This window comes from Loxodonta africana, chromosome 22, assembly GCF_030014295.1.
Source record: "Loxodonta africana isolate mLoxAfr1 chromosome 22, mLoxAfr1.hap2, whole genome shotgun sequence".
NCBI lineage: Eukaryota > Metazoa > Chordata > Mammalia > Proboscidea > Elephantidae > Loxodonta > Loxodonta africana.
In genome coordinates this window covers 20,216,352-20,233,541 of record NC_087363.1, presented here as the reverse complement: position 1 = coordinate 20,233,541, position 17,190 = coordinate 20,216,352, and the positions used below count along the sequence as shown (strand labels likewise).

Genomic DNA, 17,190 nt, shown 5'->3' with positions numbered 1-17,190 from the left:
AGTGAGCCAGGGGCTCAGCGGGAAGAGTCGTGCTTAGGTAATGGGTCTAGTTTTCTGCTGGGCTGACTTGAGACAGGAGGGGCTGACCCAGGTGGCCAGACCAGAGGCCGAGTCGGTGGTGCAGTAGAAGGCAGTGATACTGAGAGCTGTTGGCTCCAAATGCGACTCTGTCCTGTCACTATCTCCCCCACCAAGGGAGACCCTGGGCCCGTTTGCCCAAGCACAGCTTCTGTTTTCCCAGGGTACTCCATGTCCTCCAGCCCATCAGGAGTGAAGTCTCAACACTGTTGATGATACTCTCGGGGTCCCCTTTGTACAGGCAGATCCAGGTCATAGGGCACTGGCCATTATTCCGCCCACGCCCCAGCTTCCCAGAGGGGCCGCCCATCCAGACTGTGGGTCACTGACCCCACGTGGGAAACTCCAGTCTCTCTCATATAAGGAGCTCGAGCCAGGCCAGCAAGCTCAGCAATGGCACCTGCTCTGTGGTCCTGCCTCATCCTGGTCCTGTTCTCTGGCCTGGTGGCCTCTGGCTTCCCGAGGAGCCCCTTCCGGCCAGTCGGGGTGAGTCTGCCCACTCTTCAGCATCTGGGTCTGGCAGAGGACACTATGCAGGGAAGTCCACTAAGTGGGGCCAGGAGAGGGCAGATGGCTGGGTGTTAAACAACAGGGGACAGTATTGGGCATTTGGGAGGACAGGTGATAACTGCAGTTTAAGCCTGGGCACAGCTCTTCAAACTCCCTGGGAGTGCGTTTTGACAGCACATGTACTAAAACTGCAATGATATAGAGAACGTTAGCATGGTCTCTGCGGAAGGATGATACTCAAATTCGTTAAGCGTTCCCATGGTCTTTAATTTGGGAATGGTTAGGGGTGGGGAAACCCTGGTGGCGTAGTGGTTAAGTGCTATGGCTGCTAACCAAAAGGTCAGCAGTTTGAATCCACCAGGCGCTCCTTGGGAACTCTATGGGGCAGTTCTACTCTGTCCTGTAGGGTCGCTATAAGTTGGAATCGACTCGACGGCAATGGGTTGGTTAGGGGTGATGGCTGAACAACTTGATGAACATAATGTCACCGAATCGTACCTATAAAGATTGTTGAAAGGGCCAACGCTTTGTTGCCTATACATTTACCACAATTAAAAAAAAAAAAAGGACTGACTCTGAAGAATAAAAATAGCATGAACCTAGGGGAAAAAAAAATCCCTAACTCCCTAGCCTCAGTTTCCCCACCTGCCAAATGGGGCAATGCACCATGAACTGTTTACCTCACAGAGGGGTTCTGAAGGTCCAAGGCTTAGACAACTACAGAAGCCTCTACAGAAGGCTGAGTTGAGCCCCGTGGGGTGCAGTGGGGGGTAGGGATGGGTTCTGGGAGGAGGCCTCAGGTTCCTGATGTCCAGGGGAAGGCAGGATGAGCTGGGGTCTGTGGGGCTGTGGGGGCGGGGGGGCGGGGAGGAAATCTGGGATCCAGTTCTTTTTGCCCTTCTCCCCGGGTAACCAGGGGCCATACCCCCATCTAAGCCTCAGTTTCCCCATCTACCCAGAGCCCTCCCTGCTCAGACTTGTGGCTCTGGGAGATCCTGTGTCTGAAGACCCACCAACGTGTGTGTGTGGACTGGGCACAGATGAGCACTGGCCCTGGCCCAGAGCAGCTCCCAGGCTATGGTGGCCTTGGCCTCAGCCTGAGCCTTGTGTTTGTCTGTTTTTGCAGAAACGGAGCCTCCCGGAAGGGGTGAGAACTTTCACCAGGGAAAGAACAGGGTGGGGCGGGGCAAAACGGAGCTGGTTGCCCAACAGCTGAAGGTGAGGGACACACACCAGTAGGTCCCTTGAAGCTGGCTGACAGCTCACAGCACCCTGCCCTGGCAGACCTCACAAGATGCAAGACCCCCATGAAAAAGAGCCATAGAACTATGCCTGCTGGGACCTCGCGGGGCAGCCCTTCCACCGTCATCTCTTCCTTCCATTTACCGGGCACTTGCTGGCACCTAGGCCTGTACTTGGGGCTGGGGACATACAGTGAAGTGGTCCCATCACACCCTCTTTATATCCATGTTTAACCCAGATGTCTCCCCAGAGCCTCCCTTGATCCACTGCCCTATTGGAAGGAGGGTCTCTGGGGCCACTAAGGCCCTCCCCAAAGCACTCATTTCCTACAGGAGATAAGGGCCTGTTTGGGTGACAGGATCTGGCAATTATCAAGTGACACAGGATACAGGGGGCAGAGGGAGGGTAGACTCTAGGAATGTGATTTGAAGCTGAGGCATGAAAGATGAGCAGAGGAGCCAGGAGGTGCTCCAGGTGTAAAAGGCTGAAAGCAGTTTACAAGGGGTGGGTGGGGCTGGAGCGGGGGATGAGCTAGGGAGACAGGACTCACCCAAGAATCTTGGAGCGTGGCAAAGAGTGGGAACTCTGTCCTGAGGGTGATGGGGAGCCCCAGGAGGGCTGTAAGCAGGAGGGGGACAGGGTCCAGTTGGGGTTTTTAGGCGCCCTCTCACTGGCTAAAGCTGCGTGAAAGCAAGTTACAAAGTAAAGGAGCAGAAAAATCATCCGTTGTCTGTAAGGCTGAGGAAACCACCCAGGCTTCTGACTTGGGCGACTGGGAGAATGGAGGGGCTTTAGAACCTGCACAGGGCAGTGTGTGAGGGGTGTGGCCAGGCTAAAGACCTAGTTCCGTGGTGACCACCATCCACCTCTCCCGAAGGTGGTCGATGGCATCGAAGTCTACAGCACCAAGATCAGCTGCACGGTGACGTCTCGCTTTGCTCACAATGTCGTCACCACAAGGGCCGTTAACCGCGCAGAAAAGGCCAAGGAGGTTTCCTTTGACGTGGAGCTGCCCAAGACAGCCTTCATCACCAACTTCACCTTGTGAGGGTCACCATGGCTGCTGGTTCTGGGCTTGGGGAGGGAGGTCTGGCCCTGTGTGATCCCACAATGCTCTTTCCTTACAGGACCATTGATGGTGTTACCTACCCTGGGAATGTCAAAGAGAAGGAAGTCGCCAAGAAGCAGTATGAAAAGGCCGTGTCCCAGGGCAAGACAGCTGGTTTGGTCAAGTAAGTCTAGGCCTTGGAGAGAACAGCTGGGTTGCACAGGTCCTCAAAGATGTAAGCAACAACAGCTATTATTACCATTATCATTGTAGCAAAATGTGCCAGTATTTCTTACATTATCCCATTTTGAAGTTGAGGCAACTGAGGCTCAGAGAGGTTAGGCGGGACCTGAATCTAGGGTCCAGGAAGGGTGGGCTTCTGCAGGCTGTAGGGCAGTCACTGTCTTACACCCCGATTCAGGGCCTCTGGCAGGAAGCTGGAGAAATTCACAGTTTCAGTCAACCTGGCTGCGGGCAGTAAGGTTACCTTTGAGTTAACCTACGAGGAGCTGCTGAAGAGACACAAGGGCAAGTACGAGATGTACCTCAAGGTCCAGCCCAAGCAACTGGTCAAGCACTTTGAGGTAATCAATCACTTCTGCATTCCCTGTAGGACTCAGGGGGGCTGAAACGGCAGGGAGGTATGGAGAAGAGTCCATTGGGATAAACTCAGAACAGGGTCAAGAATGCAAAAGTCAGGGCCCCACCACTTGGCTGAGGCAGCTTGGGGGACTCACAGTGGTTCCAGCCACAGCAGCTGGGAGCCAAGGAGAGAGGCTGGGCTGGATCTGGTAGACCCAGGTTTGGTGCTGGGCCCTTGGGGCAACGTCACAACATCACGAAGTGTCTCTGTAATACTCCTGAGTATGTGGGCGTTTTACTTACATAAAAGCTGAAAGCCAAAGGAAACACTTTAGTGGTGGAATTTTGCGCACTAGATGGCAGGTGATGAACACATTTTGGGGTCAGAATACCTTCCACAAGCCCCTATGGTCATTTCTCTGGTAGGAGACACCAGGCTTGGTCCTCACAGCTTTGTCCTAGAGGCTGGACCCTGCACTGTCACTGAACCCAACTCCTTTTGGCTGTTTCAGATTGAGGCAGACATCTTTGAGCCCCAGGGCATCAGCATGCTGGACGCTGAGGCCTCCTTCATCACCAATGACCTTCTGGGCAGTGCCCTCACCAAGTCCTTCTCAGGGAAAAAGGTGACATAGATCCCTTTCGGGTCTAGGGGGCCAGGGGACAGAAACGTTGACCCCAGTAAGACAAGCCTGCACCCCAGAGCTTAACTGTTGCAAGTGTGTATGTGTGTGTTTGTGGGGTGGGGAGTGATAGAAATAAACCTGCAACCATCACCTCTCTCCTGGATTGAAGAGGAGACGCTAAAGGCAGGGGGCTGCTGACAATGACCTGCCTGAGGAATTGGGGTCTCACCTGCACTGGTGGGGACAGGGGGAACCATCTCTAAAGCTTGGTCTCATTTCATCTAGGGAGGTGGGAACTGAGGCCAGAAACAGTCGCTTAGCTCTTCTGATTGACACTGAGAGGTGAAGGGTTGAAGAGGACTTCATTCTTGATGCTGGGCAGTTTTGACTCCAATCCCCAAAGCCCCCAGCTATTCCAGGATCTTTGCTGGCAGTGAGTGCCAGATGAATAAATGTTTATAGAAGCATTACACAAACAACAAACCTTGGTCATTCTGGGCTTGCAGAGCAAGGCCCAAGGAGCACACACTCAGAGAGTTGCTTGGTTTCTGCAGGGCAGTGCCCTTGCCCCAGGCACTCCTCTCTGCCTCTGCCATCCTCCGCCACCCCCTCCCCCTCCTCTTGGTACCGGCACTCCAACATCAAACATGCAATACCACCCAACATGGGGTTCCTTTGTTAGGATGCAAAGCTCCCTTCCCTAGGTGGCTTCTCAGTGCTGAGCTCTGACATAGGATGAACTACAGGACTTGTGGGGCCAGTGAAAAGGAGGAGATAAAAGGGTGAACCAGACGAGGCTCCTGCCCTTCAAGGAGCCCCTGATTTCCAAGAGAGGTGTTCAGGAAGGCTGGAGAGTGGTGAACAGCAGTGTCCACTGGGTCCAGGGAGCCAGAGACCAAGCCAAATGTTGGGCAGGACTACCCATGCCTCCAGCTCTTGCCAGTTGCTGCCCACCTGAGAGCGCCCCTCTATGAGGCATAGTCCTCATATGCCCCGGGATGGGTCTGCCAGTGGACAGGGCTCTGGCCAAGCTAAACAAAGCCATCTGCCTCGCTCCCTCCCTCAGGGCCGTGTGTCCTTCAAGCCCAGCTTAGAGCAACAGCGTTCATGCCCAACCTGTACAGATTCCCTTCTCAACGGGGATTTCACCATCACCTACGACGTGAACCGAGAGTCTCCAGCCAATGTACAGGTACCTGGTGTAGGGCTGGTAAATTTACCATCATGGCGAGGTGAGGGCTGGTGTGGGGAGGGGTGCAGCTTCACCTAGTCCCATCGCCCTTGACCCTCAGCTCTAGCTGAGCTATCCTGTAAGACGTGGGACAGCAGACAGTCCAGAGCCTCTGTGTGGCACCCCATGGAGGGTGGACAAGGAACATCTTTTTCTTGGGCTGGTAAATGTCTGGCTTCTATTTGCAAGAGTAGTCAAGGTGATGTCGCCATGGCCTCCAATCTCCCTCTCATCTTTCCAGATAGTCAATGGCTATTTTGTGCACTTCTTTGCACCTCAAGGCCTTCCAGCCGTGCCTAAGAATGTGGTCTTTGTGATTGATATCAGCGGCTCCATGACCGGCCGGAAAATACAGCAGGTGCTCTTCTGGGTGCAAGTGGCAGAAGGGAACAGAGGAAAAGTTGTTTTTTTTTTCTTTAAAGTGGAAAAAAGCTGATATTTCTGCTGAAAGAGTAGGAAGGGAGACAAGATCTTTAACTCACAAAGCATCTGCCCTCTTTTGTGAGAGGCTGAGGCCTGGGTCAGTGGTACAGATGGCACCGCCGGGCTCCCCACCTCGGGCTGGGAGGAGATGTCACTCAGTTGAGCTCTCCCAGCTTCTTGTCTGCTATCTCTCTCTTTCCCAGACAAGGGAGGCCCTCCTCAGAATCCTGGGGGATGTGAAGGAGAATGACTACCTGAATTTCATCCTGTTCAGTAGTGATGTGACCACCTGGAAAGACAGCTTAGTCCAAGCCACTCCCGAGAACCTCCAGGAGGCCAGAGCGTTTGTGAGAAACATTCACAGTGGTGGAAGTAAGAGCAGGAAGGGGAGCAGACAAGTGTCCTGCTGGCTTCTCTCTCTGCCCTGAGCAGCCTGTCTCCCTCTTGCCTGGGGGCAGAGACTCTTGGTCTGCAGACACTGGCTGGGGGTAGAGGCAGGGGTGAGGGTCCTCAGGCTTGAAGGAGGACTTCCGGGTGTCTCCTGTGGGTCTAGGGAAATATTCCCTCTGTTCCTAACCCATCGTCCTGGTGCTCCACTAGTCCCACAAAGATAAGGCCCCCAAAGGACTGATTTCCCGACTGCCCCCACTCCAGCATCCTTGCACCCTGGCACCCTGAGGACTCTCCCATGGTGCCGTCTGTCTGTCTGTGTCCTAGTGACCAACATAAATGACGGGCTGCTGAGGGCCATCAGTATGCTGAACAAGGCCCGGGAAGAGCATAAGATCCCAGAGAGAAGCACTTCCATCGTCATAATGCTGACCGATGGGGACGCCAATGTAGGTGAGAGTGGCAGGTGTGGCAGGTGAGAGTGTATGCTACTCCTGGCTCTGTGGCCTGCTCACTGCGAGACCTTGGGTGGCCCTTCCTGGGTCTCCCATGGCCTCCCAGCCCCTGCTGGGGCTCCCCATCGTCTGCCCTGACAAGGGCTCCTGGTTAGGGCTCCAGCAACTCTGCGCCTATCAGGGCTGTGGCTGGAGCGCGAACACGCCTTCTCCCGCAGGTGAAAGCAGACCTGAAAAGATCCAAGAAAACGTGCGGAATGCCATCAGCGGCAAGTTCCCCTTGTATAACTTGGGCTTTGGCAATAATCTGAATTACAACTTCCTGGAGAGTATGGCCCTGGAGAACCATGGGCTTGCCCGGCGCATTTATGAGGATTCCGATGCCGACTTGCAGTTGCAGGTACAACTTGTCTTGCACACCTCCAGGAACGAAGAGCTCACCACCACCCCCGGCAGCTGTTTCTGGTGTGACAATTTCAGTTATTAGAAAGAGCTTCCTCTTGGGTTGAAATCTGCCTCTGGCTACCTCTTCTTTTTTTTTTTTTTTTAAATATTTTACTATGTTTTAGGTGAAAGTTTACACAGCAAACTAGGTTTCCATTTAACAATTTTTATACAAATTGTTCCATGAAATTGGTAACATTTTTCATAAAGTGTCAACACTCATTGTTTTCATTCTGTTTGCTCTGTTTCCATTAATTCAGTTTCCCTGCCCCTCCTTAGCTTCTCATCTTTGTTTTAGGGTAAATGTTGACCATTTGGTCTCATATAGTCAATTATTTAAGGGCGCACAGTACTCGAGGGTGATGCTGTTTTGTAAGTCAATCCATTATTCGGACGAAAAGTGACTCTGGCGACCTCTTCTTCATCTATCATGACCTGATTTTGTTCTCAGACTACACAGAACAGAACCGTTTCCTCCATAGAACTGCCGGATCGAATACAGGCCATCTAACTACATTTGAATCTCTGATGAGCAATGAGTCCTCCAGGGCTCCTGATTTTCACTTCTACGTGGTCTTTTGGTTTGTGGGAGCCCCCACCCCAGGTAGAGATTGGCAGACTCCCCGGCCCACAGCAGCATCAGTGGGAGCCTGCCTGTCCCTGTCTTCTCCATACCTGCCCTGGTGGCCTGAGGTGACCAAGTCCCATTTCTGGACCCCAGGGCTTTTACGAGGAAGTGGCCAACCCACTGCTTACCAACGTGGAGGTGGACTACCCTGAGAACGCCATCCTGGACCTCACCCAGAACAGCTACCAGCACTTCTATGACGGCTCTGAGATCGTGGTGGCTGGACGCCTGCTGGATGAGGACCTGAATAGCTTTAAGGCAGATGTGAAGGGCCATGGGGTGAGCTGGGCCAGGCCCAGATGTGTACTGGGGGTGGGAAGGCTGTGCATGGCTGGGCTCCTGCCCCCTGGCTGACAGTCCTGGAACCTGAGCCACTTGGCTTCAGGACTCAAGCCCATGACCCCCTCCCCGCTGCCCTGCTCCCTCCCTCTGGCTCTAGGCCACCAATGACCTGACCTTCACAGAAGAAGTGGATGTGAAGGAGATGGAGAAGGCCCTGAAGGAGCAGGAGTACATTTTTGGGAACTACATCGAGCGGCTCTGGGCCTACCTCACCATTGAGCAGCTGCTGGATAAACGGTGACCATTTCCCTCTCACACTGCCAGGCCCATGCCTGGGGCCCCAGTAGTGCCCCAGCGCCTGCCTGTGCCTGCCCCTCTGCTGCCTATGCTCTGGGGGAGCCAAGAGCACCAGGACTCCCTGCACTCTGGGAAATGTACCCCACCCCCAGTCCCACCCGTTGTGCCCTCTTCCTGGCCCAGCCCCAGCAAGTATATTTTAGAAGCAGAGCAGTCTGTAAGGCTCCACTACTGGTCCGTCATCCCAGGGCTCAAGTGGGCAAACGCTGCCAAGGCCAGCAGCTGGGAGCCCCTCAAGAGCAGGGCGGGCCTCAGCACTCTGTTCCCACATCAGCATGGGCCTGCAGTGACAGGAGCCTAAACAGAACTGAAGGCTGGCATTCAGACCCAGCTCCCCAAGAGGGCAGAGCTTGCAGCCCATTCAAGAGGGGAGAAGACACCTTTAGTTTAGGTGGGATAAGACTTTAAACCCCTGGCACATGGATGCCATCATGAGGGATTGCTGTTAGTGGTCATTAAAAGGCCCTTATGTTTGATAGGGGGCAAAAATGAGACCCGGAGAGGGACTGGGGCGTGGCTCCACTGAGCTGGTGAACCAGTGTTTTCTGTGGGCTCTGCCCTGGGGGACGCCACTGTAGGGAGGTGGAGATGGGGTTCCTAGCCTGGTCTGGAAGCCAGGACAGGGGAAGGCAGGCAGGGAGCTGTTCTCCAGGCTGACCCTCCCCACTGGCCCCTCCTTACAGCAAGAATGCCTATGGCGAGGAGAAGGAGAACCTCACGGCCCAGGCCCTGGACCTGTCTCTCAAGTACCATTTCGTGACTCCATTGACCTCCATGGTAGTGACCAAGCCCGAGGACAGTGAGGACCAGACGGCCATCGCCGACAAGCCTGGGGAAGGTAGGCAGGAAGAGTAGAGGCCAGAGCAGGGAGGCCTCCCTCTAGGACACCGGACCCTGGGTGCCAGAAGAGAAGTGTGGCCAGGTGTGGGCCAGGCTGGAGAGACCCAGACATGCTGAAGAGGGCCAGGTCCAGGTGGCATCCAAAGGAAAACTGGCCAAGGGCTTGGGAGGGTGGTGCAGAGAGAGTGAGGTGGTCAGCATGGACAGTGGAGTGTGGAGTAAGAACCTCTGGGTCTCTACAGGACTGTAGGGGGGCATGCTGCCCAGGAGCCATTTCAAGGAAAGGTAGTTAGACTGCAGTATGGAAGGGCTTAGTTAGACTAGAAGAAGCATTTCTAGCCTGAAAGTCAGTCCTAGAGCAGGCTACCAGGTACCTGGGGATTGTGAGAGAAAGAGGCCCTGGGAGCTGGAGCCTGGGACCAGGCCTGCTCAACCAGACCTTCCTACTTGACAGGGGAGTCCTGAGTGCCTACTATGACTTGACACGGGTGGGCCATAGGAGTGGTGTTAGGAGGCATGGGAGGCACAAGAGCTGGGCCAGGCCAGGCCTCTGGCCGCCAGGAGCTCCCGATTCCAGGGTAGACATGGTGGGGGCCCAGCTGGCTGCTGGGGAGGTCTGTGGCCTGGGGCTGGGTTGCAGTGAGCTCCAGCCGCTGTTCAGGCTGCTCCCATCACTTTCATTGACTCGGACACTAGTGGATTTCAACTTCTAACACTTTTCTCTTTTTCCTTCCCTATTGTGCCTAAAGATGCAGAAGGTAAGCTTCAGCCTGGGGCTGGCTGGGCATCATGGGAGGTAGACAAGAGAGAAGGGCGGGGGGGGGGGGGGCGCTTTCCAAGTAAGCTGGGAATGCCCCATGCAGGGAGAGGCATCCAGGACACTTGGGCTCTAGCCCCAGTTCTACTGCCAACTCACCAGCGACCTTGGGGCAGGTGCCACCTCTCTGTGCACGTCAGGGGGCCCCATCAGTTGAATAAGTGTGGCTCCCTCTACCTGAGGGGAGACAGTATAAGAACGCTCTGTGACTTGTAAAAATTAGCAACTTACTAGATGCTAGACACTTATACCCAATTAATCCCACAGGAACCCTCCAAGGGGGTCCTCTTACGAGCCCCATTTTATAGGGAAGAAACTGAGGCATGGAGTAAAGTCAGTTTGCTCAAGGCTGCAGTCAGTAGATGGCAGAGCTGGGACTAGGGACTAGGCAGCCTGGCTCCAGTGCCCATGGTGGTAATCACAGCGCTCTGTACCTTCTCATCATAAAATTTTTTTTTTTTTTTTAACCCTCCGAAGTCAACCACCACCAGGCAGAGCCTTCCCAGCCCTACGTGTCTTCTCCGCCTCTGTCTCTAAGGGAGTGTCCCGTCCAAGCAGCACACTTGGACTGGGTCACTGTTTTCCCCTCACAGCAGTCCTGTCAAATGTACAGCCAGTGGTGTGTGTGTGTGTGGCTGCATGTGTGTGCATGTGCGCACATGTGTATGCGTGTGTGCATGCGTGTGTGTATACATGTGTGTGGGTGGGTGGGTGTTTTACTTCCAAGGAGCAATAGATAGCAATGACCCACACCACACTCTAGTGGAGGGAGGCAGGGATTTCGGGTGAGGAAGATATCTGCAATGAGCATCAATCATGAGAAAAAGCTGATGGCTTTTTTTCATGGCTTGCATTTTAGCCACATCAAAAGGCCCTGTCCCTAACATTAAAAGTACACTCTTATTGTCACCGTTCCTGTAAAGGTGTTCCCTGGGCATGCCCCCCATTTCTAAAATCTTAATCTGCCAGCATTGGGCCCCCTGGAGACTGGTGGCTCCCAGACAGGCAGGAGGCATGGAGTTGGGGAGAAGGAAACCCTGGACCCCACTCAGGTTGCCCTTTGGCTTCTTTTCAGCCAGGTCTGTGGCCCCCTCCCTGGCCTATCTGAGTGAGTATCTGCTGCCTGCCGCAGCTCCCACTGCCCCCTGCCTGCAGCTTGGCCCTGCCCCGTTCACCTTTAGGGTCTTGCCTGAATCAGCTCTCCGGGACAGACAGACAACTGGGTATCTCGAGGAGAGGTCGGAGGGCAGGAGCATTTGGGAGCAGGAAGGGGGAACTGGGTGGGGGTTCTGGTGCTTCTCAGGGCTGCTTGTTCAACTCAGCCCCTCTCCTCATTTGTGTCCACAGCCAACTACCAGCCTCCGCAAACACCCTACTACTATGGTGAGTGCCCTGGCTGACCCTGGGGCTAAGCACAGGATCCTGAGCACAGCACCTCCTGCTTGTCTGGGAGTCTACCCCGCAGGGCCCCAGAGGCAAGGGGAGGCCTCAGGTACAGTGAGAGGCACCTGGAGCCAGCCCCTTCTCTGATGTGCCCTCAGTGGACGGGGACCCCCACTTCATCATCCAAGTTTCAGAGAAAGATGATGCTATTTGCTTCAACATCGATGAAGACCCAGGCACGGTGCTGCGTCTCATCCAGGACCCAGTCACAGGTGGGCCACATGGACTAGTCCTCAGTCTGCTCAGTGATGCACCCATCTTCATGAGCACAGCGCACCCCTTCCCTGGCGGAGGGTGGCGGGGGGAGGGCTGCCCAGAGCCACAGTCTCCTGAAGTCCCCCAGGTGCCAGTGGTGTTGGAGAGATGGTTAGAGTTAAGGGCAGCCTGGGCCTGGGGTCTTTTCTCTAAAAGTTTTTCTCCCTGACCCAGCCAAGGGTCAGGTCCACAATGTGGGCCCTCAGCAGCCAGCATGGCCCAGGCGTGTCCAGGGACAGACAGTGCTGGCCTATAAAGTCCTGCTCTCTCCTTGGGCCCTCACTCTGCTACCCCTCAGCAGGCCTGTCTGAAGGGAAAGCCATGTTCCTAAATGGCAGCTTGGACTCAGATGATCTCCTTGGTTTGCCCCTGCCCTGTCCCCCTGGCAGGCCTCACAGTTAATGGGCAGATCACTGGGGACAAGATAGCCAGCCCTGACTCCCAGACCAGGAAGACTTACTTTGGAAAACTGGGGATTGCCAATGCTCTGATGGATCTCCGGATTGAGGTGACAACAGAGAAGATCACCCTGTGGAATGGGGCTGTGCAGAGCACTTTCAGCTGGTTGGACACAGTCACAATCACACAGGATGGGTAAGGTCCCTTGACTAGGTCTCTGAGGGGTGCTACAGCAGAAGGGGCTAAAAAGGCTCTTGAGGGACTTGGATAAATTCCAGGACAGAAGACCTACAGAGATCACAGGAAGAGACTGGTGGTCTTGGAGTTCAGTCCCCTGACCTGGGAAGGGTGACCTTGGTGGCCTCCAATGCAGGGCCTGTCAGAGCCAGAACTGGAACTTGACAGATTGTAGGACTGACCTTGAGGGAAGGGTGCTTAGATGAAAGGTAATAACCTGGCAATTGGATAATAAGGATAATTCCCATTCCCATCTTCTCTGGCTGAACTAGTTAGTTCTCAAGCTCCTCAGCCTACCCTGTCTCCAGATCCCCAGAATCTGATGGGCAACACAGGAATGTTACCTTCAGTGAGGCTCAGAAAGGGAGTGGAACTTGCCCAAGGTCACATAGGAAGTTACTGGCTGAGCTAGGGCTGAACCCTAGGCCTCTGGACTCCCAGGACAGCCTCCTCCTCTGCTTACAGAGAGGAATAAGGATCCACTCAGTGGAAGGCTTGGACAACATGTGTAGGCATATTCTCTCTCACACCCCTAAAGTTGTTTCTGGAGTCTGTGCACTCCTAAGAGCCATGTACAGGGAAGGTTCTGGTGAGACATGCTTCAATTACATGTTCAGTGTTGTAGGCCTTGGGCCCCATGGCCACCTGCTGATCTCCTCTTCTCTCCCAGGCTGTCTGTGACAATCAACAGGAAGAAGAACATGGCAGTATCCTTTGGAGATGGGGTTACCTTTGTGGTCATCCTGCACCAGGTGTGGAAGAAACATCCTGACCACCATGACTTTCTGGGCTTCTACGTGGTGGACAGTCACCGGATGTCAGTGCAGACACATGGGCTGCTTGGTATGGACTGTTCAGGCTGCAGGCTGTTCAGGCTATGTGGTACCTTGTACCCAATACACAACCCAGTCTTTGCACCAACCCTGAAAGGCCAGCTAGAGGCTGACAGCGTGAATGTTTTTATTCCCAGGACAATTCTTCCACCCCTTTGACTTTAAAGTGTCTGACGTCCACCCAGGCCCTGACCCCACAAAGCCAATTGCCACAATGGCGGTAAAGAACCATCAGCTGACAGTCACCAGGTGAGGGGGCTCCTCTGACCCTGCCCAGTAACAAGACAGAAAAAGGAAAGAGCCCTCTCTGAGCAGGCATATTTGTCTGGTGGGCTCTTATCTTCTGTAGGGTGCCCTTGTTTTTCTCTGGGGTCTCGGTCCCCTTTAAGCCCCTCCTATTTAAGGAAAAGGCCAAACTTGGCCACCTAGAAAGAATAATCATGTGACTCTCATTCTTGACCAAAGACTTCTGGGTTCTCAGAATTGCCAACTTCACGTTCTTTTTAACCTTAGATCCATGATATTAGCAGCCATCTTGCCCACCCTGTGTAACAGTATCTGTCTCCTTTCTCCCAGAGGCTCCCAGAAAGACTACAGGAAGGATGCCAGCATCGGCACAAAGGTCGTCTGCTGGTTTGTCCACAACAACGGGGAAGGGTTGATTGATGGTGTCCACACCGACTACATCATCCCCAGCCTGTTCTAAATAAAAATGCCAGCTCCTGCTGAGAACAGCTAGTCCAGGTTGACTAGCGTCAAGAATAGGGGCACAGAGCAGGGGTGGCAGGAGGAGCTGGAACAATAAAGCTTGAGGTGAAAACCAGACAGCTGCCAGCCTCTGCATCCATATATGGGCCCCTGCTCCAGGGAATGGATACCTAGGACCTGAGGCAGCTCAGATGAGGGGATGGCTGGTAGAAAGACAACTTCCTGGTCCTCTCCATCTATGCAACTGAAAGACGGGGTTGGTTGAGGCGGCACATCAGGGTGTCAAATGTATGATGGTTTGGGAAGGAAAAATCAAGAATTGGCTCTAGAGAAAAGGAGCTCCCAGTAGTCGGGAAGGGTTGAATGCATATCAGAGTCCAGGAGGGTCATAAGACAAGTCAGCAGTCATGATTCAGGGGCTCTTATCAGGACCTTCAGGCCTAAAAGTCCTTCTATGACTCAGAAGCAAGGAGTGTTCCAGGGAAGATACAGCTCACAGCTGGATGGGGATGTCATTCATCCCTTCCTCCTTCCAATTATCTATCTATCCATCCACCTACCTATCCAACAATACATCCATCCACCAACCTATCCATCCAAACGCCCATCCAAACACCCATCCAAACACCCATCCAAACACCCATCCAAACACCCACCCATCCATCCATCCATCCATCCATCCATCCATCCATCCATCCATCCATCCATCCATCCATCCATCCATCCATCTATCCATCCACCCACCCATTGATCCAGCAGATAATCACAACATCCGCTCTGGGCCAGGATCTGGGGCACACAGCTTAGTAACCCACAGGTGTCCCAAGTTTGCCTTCAGCTGGATTGGGCAATGCTGGGATCCTCTAATCGTATATCTTGGTAACCACCTGCTCCACCATCAAGGAGTTCAGGGTGGGGACAGAGAGAGGTTTTTGGAGGAGGGGCTCTGAGAGCTCTCCAGCCTGGACAACCCTCTCCTGTCTGGACAACTGCAACCGCCCCTTCCTGGGTCTCCCTGTCCCTCCCCTGCTGCATCACTTTCTAGGTTCTAGACACACAGGTTGCTTCCAGTTCTGCAAACACACCCCCTCCTGCCCTAGCTTCTTTGCCTCTGCTGTTGCCTCTGCCTGAGGTTCTAAGGCCATATGGGGCAGAGGGTGCCCACTGAAAGAAGCAGTTAGTGGTTGGTGGCAGAGGAACACAATAAGGCTGAAGGAGTTTGAAATCAGACTGGGAAGGGCTATGGATGCCAGTGGGGGTGGGCTCGGGCCATGATTCACTAGGAAGTTGTCCTACCTCCCACTCTGGGGGCCCACTGACAGCCCCCCCGACCCCCAGAGCCAGAATAGGGCTTTCCAGGGCCCACACTGGCCTGGGAGCTGGAGAGGCTGCTAGAGGGTGGGAGGGCAGTCCAGGAGGAATGATTACCCTCAGAGAGATCCCAGGTGGCTAGTGGGGCTACTGAGGAACTGGCAGCTGTTATTGCCCTAGGGAGGAGGCATATGAGACACTGCTCCCACCCTGATGGCCTCCCCATGGCCCCAGGGTGAATGCAGCAGAAGCCCTGACTGGACTGGCCTGTGAACGGGGCAGGAAAGGGAACTACTAGAGGGGGTGGGCCTGCCATCCCATTCAGGAGCACTGGGTCTGCTGAGGAGCCACATGACATCTTGAGTGTCAATTTTCACATCTGCAAAATGGGAAGGAAGGTCCTGCCAACTGGAGAGTGTGCGAAGGCAGCGTTGTTAGTTTCTGGTCCTCCTGAGGGTACCTATCTCTGCCCTGGTGCTCCAGAGAGAAACCAAGCCTGGTAAGTCAGGGAGAAAAAGAGGAAGAGGGGCTCCAGCCAAAATTCTGCCTCCTCTCCCCAACACACAGATGGGGAGGCCCTTTACACAGACAACACGCAGATGGGGAGGCCCTTCGCACAGGCAAAAACTAGGCAGAACTGTCCTTTCCCTGACCCATGCCATCCTGGCTGCACCTCTTCCTGCCTATAGCCTTTGGTGGTTCCTGGGCTTTCAGGGTAGAGACTATGCTTCATGGCAAGGTAGACACAGTTCATGTTGGCCTGGCTCGCCCTCCCCACTGCTCCCTCCATCATCCCCTTCACCTCATCCCACAGGACCGCTTTCCTTCACCTCCCTGAACTCAGCAAAGCATGTCCTGGTTCTAGGCCTGGACATATGCTGTTCCCTCTGCCTGGTGTCCTTGTTCTTCTTTTCCATTGGGCTAACTTCTCTTTGTTCTTCAAAACTCAAACCCAGTGCAACTGAAGCCACTCTTGGCAGTCACCTTTCACCCAAATAATAGAGTGGCCTATAAAATAAACAATAACATCTGTGAGGAATGTGCTCCTTAGAACAATCAACTATTATGAGACCAAGTGGGCAACATTTTCCCAAAAGCAAAAATGTAAAGGCAAGGAGGGGCAGGGAAATGGTAGGGATGGAAACAGGGAAAAAAACCAAAAACCAAACCCATTGCCAAGCGAGTCGATTCTGACTCATAACGACCATATAGGACAGAGTAGAACTGCCCCACAGAGTTTCCAAGGAGCCCCTGGTGGATTCAAACTGCCAACCTTTCGGTTAGTAGCGGTAGCTCTTAACCACTACACCACCATGGTTTCTGAGATGAGGAAGGCAGGGTGGAAATGGGGAGAGTACTGACACATTGCAGGGAGAGCAACCCATGTCACGGAACTATTGGTGTATGCATTGTTGAATGGAAAACTGATTTTCATCTTCTTATTTTTTTCTTGTGCTAACCCAATAACTTTTGAACACAGTACTTTATATAAATTCGGGTTAAAAGCAAAAAGAACTCTAGTTAAGTAGAACCCTAATTAAGTAGGTTTGATTTTTTACAGTAGTATAATTAGCAATTCTGAAAACACTTTATATAAGAACCAGTTGCCCTCGAGTAGGTTCCAATTCATGGCAATGCCAGGTGTATCAGAGTAGACCAGGAGGTTTTTTCTTTTTAATTTTATTGCACTTTAGTTGAAAGTTTACAGCGCAAACTAGTTTCTCACTCAAAAATTTATATACAAATTGTTTTGTGCCATTGGTTGCAACCCCCACAATGTGTCAGCACTCCCCGCCCAACCTTTTACCTTTACACTTGGGTTCCCTGTGTCTATTCCTCCAGTTTTCCTGTCCCTTCCTGCCTTCTTGTCTTTGCTTTTGGGCAGGTGTTGCCCATTTGGTCTCGTATACTTGATTGACCTAAGAAGCATGTTCCTCACGTGTTTTTTGTTTGTTTTATAGGCCTGTCTAATCTTTGGCTGAAAGATGGACTTCAGGAGTGGCTTCAGTTCTGAGTTAGCAGGGTATTCGAGGGCCACAGTCTCGGCGGTT

At 53.4% G+C, this 17,190-nt stretch overlaps 1 protein-coding gene and 1 non-coding gene across 11 annotated transcripts; both read left to right on the top strand.

Moving 5' to 3' along the window:
• The first annotated feature begins 471 nt into the window (after positions 1-471).
• On the top strand, positions 472-13,909 carry ITIH3 (inter-alpha-trypsin inhibitor heavy chain 3). Of its 10 annotated transcripts, none has more exons than XM_064274225.1 (22): positions 472-564; positions 1,715-1,735; positions 2,708-2,874; positions 2,958-3,062; positions 3,300-3,462; positions 3,973-4,086; positions 5,153-5,278; positions 5,559-5,675; positions 5,944-6,112; positions 6,458-6,583; positions 6,804-6,985; positions 7,751-7,936; positions 8,097-8,236; positions 8,980-9,134; positions 9,886-9,894; positions 11,029-11,061; positions 11,301-11,336; positions 11,495-11,608; positions 12,041-12,245; positions 12,958-13,130; positions 13,258-13,369; positions 13,697-13,909. In XM_064274225.1, the coding sequence occupies exons 1-22, from the start codon at positions 472-474 to the stop codon at positions 13,824-13,826; spliced, it is 2,676 nt and encodes an 891-aa protein (XP_064130295.1). In that variant the 3' UTR covers positions 13,827-13,909. The 10 variants fall into 10 exon arrangements, with proteins under 10 accessions (XP_064130295.1, XP_064130293.1, XP_064130297.1 ...); XM_064274223.1 differs by having other exon boundaries at positions 12,913-13,130; XM_064274227.1 differs by lacking the exon at positions 1,715-1,735.
• On the top strand, positions 749-853 carry LOC111750635 (U6 spliceosomal RNA). The gene has a single exon (XR_002785738.1). It is a non-coding gene; the product is annotated as a U6 spliceosomal RNA (small nuclear RNA).
• Positions 13,910-17,190: the final 3,281 nt, after the last annotated feature.

Bases quoted from the DNA above. Each gene is read 5' to 3' on its own strand.
- ITIH3 (XM_064274223.1), top strand. From the start codon at position 472: ATGGCACCTGCTCTGTGGTCCTGCCTCATCCTGGTCCTGTTCTCTGGC. The intron at 6,113-6,457 runs GTAAGAGCAGGA...TCTGTGTCCTAG, and splicing joins AAACATTCACAGTGGTGGAA to TGACCAACATAAATGACGGG. The intron at 11,609-12,040 runs GTGGGCCACATG...TCCCCCTGGCAG, and splicing joins CATCCAGGACCCAGTCACAG to GCCTCACAGTTAATGGGCAG.